At 49.6% G+C, this 3,282-nt stretch overlaps 1 protein-coding gene across 1 annotated transcript; it reads left to right on the top strand.

The window, feature by feature from the left end:
- The first annotated feature begins 1,092 nt into the window (after positions 1-1,092).
- On the top strand, positions 1,093-2,141 carry LOC106819673. The gene has a single exon (XM_014824270.1). The coding sequence runs from the start codon at positions 1,327-1,329 to the stop codon at positions 1,942-1,944; it is 618 nt and encodes a 205-aa protein (XP_014679756.1). The 5' UTR covers positions 1,093-1,326; the 3' UTR covers positions 1,945-2,141.
- The last annotated feature ends 1,141 nt before the right edge of the window (positions 2,142-3,282 follow it).

The following is a 3,282-nucleotide window of genomic DNA, read 5'->3' as shown; positions in this document are numbered from 1 at the left end:
AAACTATTCGTGAAAGCACACAAATATCGATTATATTTAGCGGTAGATGGCGATAGCAAGCGAGTTTTCGCAGTTGGGCGCAAGGCAAATATTGGCATTGGAGTGCGGAAATATTGTATTCACACGACATATCACTTGTGAATTTTCTTTTCATCACATAACGCCGGTCACGTTCAAAAGTGATAGCTATAGGAATGTATGAAAAGAGATCAGGAGCAAGGCAACGCGGCAGCAGTAGCAGCGGCAGCAGCAGCAGCAGTAGCAGCAGCAGCAGCAGCAGCAGTAGCAGTAGCAGTAGCAGCAGCAGCAGCAGCAGCAGCAGTAGCAGTAGCATCACCATCACCATCAACAGTAGCAGCAGCATTAGCAGCAGCAGCAGCAGTAGCAGCAGCAGCAGCAGTAGCAGCAGCAGTAGCAGTAGCAGTAGTAGCAGTAGCAGTAGCAGTAGCAGTAGCAGTAGCAGTAGCAGTAGCAGTAGCAGTAGCATCACCATCACCATCACCATCAACAGTAGCAGCGGTAGTAGCAGCAGCAGCAGCAGTAGTAGTAGTAGTAGTAGTAGCAGTAGTAGTAGTAGTAGTAGTAGTAACCAAAACAATAGTAGCAGCAGCAACAACAACACCACCACCAACAACAACAACAGCAGCAGCAGCAGCAACAACAGCAGCAGCAGCAGCAGCAGCAGTACGGTAGCGAAGTAACCTGCAAAAATATATCAACGACATCGCCATCATGGGACTTCGTGGGGACACATGTACGTACGCGTGTAGGTAGGCACACGCTAACGACTGCCTTCATAAGCCATAAAAACCCGCGCGCACGCCGCGCCGCGCTCACAGGACAGCAATAAAAGAGTGTGTTTAATAGACAGAGAGAGAGAAAGTCACAGCCACGATCACACACACACTCACTCGCACTCACGTACTCACACAACGCTGTTAGCCACGTGCCTACCGCAGCAACCAGACCCCGCCCCCGCGCGAGTCACGTGCGCGCGCACCGACCAATCACAGCCGTTATTGTCTGACGTCACGCCAAATCGTGTACGCGCACGCTGGCGCAGACGAGACAGTGCGTTCACAGGATCGCAGGCAAGCGAGCGCGCGTCGTGTATGTTGTAGTGAAAGGTGTGTGTACACGTGCGTGTGTGTGCGTTTGACAGAAGACGCTCAAAGTAAATCAAGCAGATATCATGGAGCGACTACGCGAATATCGTATGCGTGTACTAACCGGACGTCCGGTCTGCGGTGGGGAGACGACGAGCGACGCCAGCGCCGTGCACGGATAATGCGAGGCCAGCCGACGTCGATCTGTCGTCGTTGAAATATGCGAGAGAGCGCCGACGCTGCTGCTGGTGATCTGTCGTCGGCCAGGGACATGGAACCTCGATACTGGCGCTACCGACGCAAGCTCATGGTGGTCATCGTCGCTGCGTCGGTACTGCTCTGCGTCAGCGTCTACACTCTCGGCAGCGTCACCTGCTGCGACGGAAGCAGCGACGCAGTCTCCGACGCAGCGCTGCGCGACATCGACCGACTCGCCGACGCACGGTCGGCGTTCCATCGCCGACGTAATCTATGGGACGTCAGCAGCGAACAGGCGACGTCGGTCATCGGCGACGACGTGTACGCCGCCGCTGCCGACGACGCCGAATACGCCGACTCGGACGAGGAAAGTAACTACGGCGGCGACGACGACGTCGGCGCGCGCGTCGTCGCGCAGGCAACGCGGCCGACGGACGGATCGTCGCCGAACGTGAAATACAAGCATCACACAGAGAACGGCACGCGCAAGCTGCCGAGTGTGATTATCATTGGTGTGAAGAAAGGTGGCACGCGAGCGCTCCTGGAGTACATACGTCTGCACCCGGACGTGCGGGGAGTCGGACCCGAAACTCACTTCTTCGACCAGCATTACGAGCGTGGCCTGGACTGGTACAGGTAAGCCTATACGACACTACACTACGGTGTTTACTGTCTTTAGCAAGCAAAATATGCGAGGTAAACTGGCTGCGTGGCCGCAAGTAGAAGTGTAAACACAAGTAAAACACTGCAGGTAGAACTGACAGTGCGACCACGGCAAAACACGGCGGACAGCGCCCCCGTATTAGTTTAGCACATATGCGAACTATATATACACGGGTGCCAAACTTGAGCAGATAAACTGGATTCGTGCCCATACGTTGAACTATGAACATAATTTAAGTACACTCCGTGACTCGGCAGATACCCTGAATGGGTGCAAGTATGAAAACAACTAATAGTAATACAAGCGAAACAAACCACAACACAGGCACTTGGACCGTATCAATAATAAAATTATGGTTAATAATTACAACTTGTCAGTACTACTACTAGCCCTACCAGTACCAGTACCAGTAACAGCAATAGTCTTAATGTTTGATTTGACCTAATAACTTCACTTCAACACCGTCCAATACACCGCTGCAAACACATAGCCCGCACGCCATTGTGCATGCATAAATACACAGTGATAATAAGTTATTATTAACACTGTATTAAGTTATTATCACTGTGTATTTGTGCATGCACAATGGCGTGCGGGCTATGTGTTGCAGCGGTGTATTGGACGGTGTTGAAGTGAAGTTATTAGGTCAAATCAAACATTAAGACTATTGCTGGTACTGGTACTGGTAGGGCTAGTAGTAGTACTGACAAGTTGTATTTATTAACCATCATTTTATTATTGATACGGTCCAAGTGCCTGTGAACCACAACACAACAAATAAAGTAAACCAACAAGTAATTTTACCAATGTAATAGCCCTCCGCTCCACAGGTGTAGCGTAGATCTCAGAAACAAGTAGCTCTTGTAACTATAGCATACATCGTTCTATATTCGGAACAGAGCGTTTATGTAGCGCTAGACCTAACAAGTGGCGGTTAGCGGGCGACTTCACAAAACCCATTGTAACACACAACGCAAGCCAACAAAGCGTTTGCGAACAAACAGTTTTGTTTAGCGAAATAAAGTGTGCTCTAGAAATGCTTATGCTTTCGCTGGTTGATTCAGTGATGCTGTTCGATTTATAGAGAAGTGTCAGATTATAAATGTTTCTAGGACAGAATTTATGGGTCTAGGTTTTGTTGTAAGTTTACAAATTTATACAAGTAAACTTGCTGCCCCGCTGTGGCGGTACCTCAGCTAAGTTATAAATGTAGATGAACTAGGTGACTGCCATCCCTAGTTCTGTAGCTCTTCATTGCTCTGGACTACGTAGTATCAAGAGTAAGATAATAACGCATAATAAGATAATGGGTTA

This window comes from Priapulus caudatus, unplaced genomic scaffold, assembly GCF_000485595.1.
Source record: "Priapulus caudatus unplaced genomic scaffold, Priapulus_caudatus-5.0.1 Scaffold4001, whole genome shotgun sequence".
Classification (NCBI taxonomy): domain Eukaryota; kingdom Metazoa; phylum Priapulida; class Priapulimorpha; order Priapulimorphida; family Priapulidae; genus Priapulus; species Priapulus caudatus.
Note: the sequence above shows the minus strand (reverse complement) of the source record. Positions and strands in the feature narration are given on the sequence as shown.

What these genes read in the sequence shown, in the direction of transcription:
- LOC106819673 (XM_014824270.1), top strand. Translation starts at nt 1,327, where the DNA reads ATGCGAGAGAGCGCCGACGCTGCTGCTGGTGATCTGTCGTCGGCCAGG.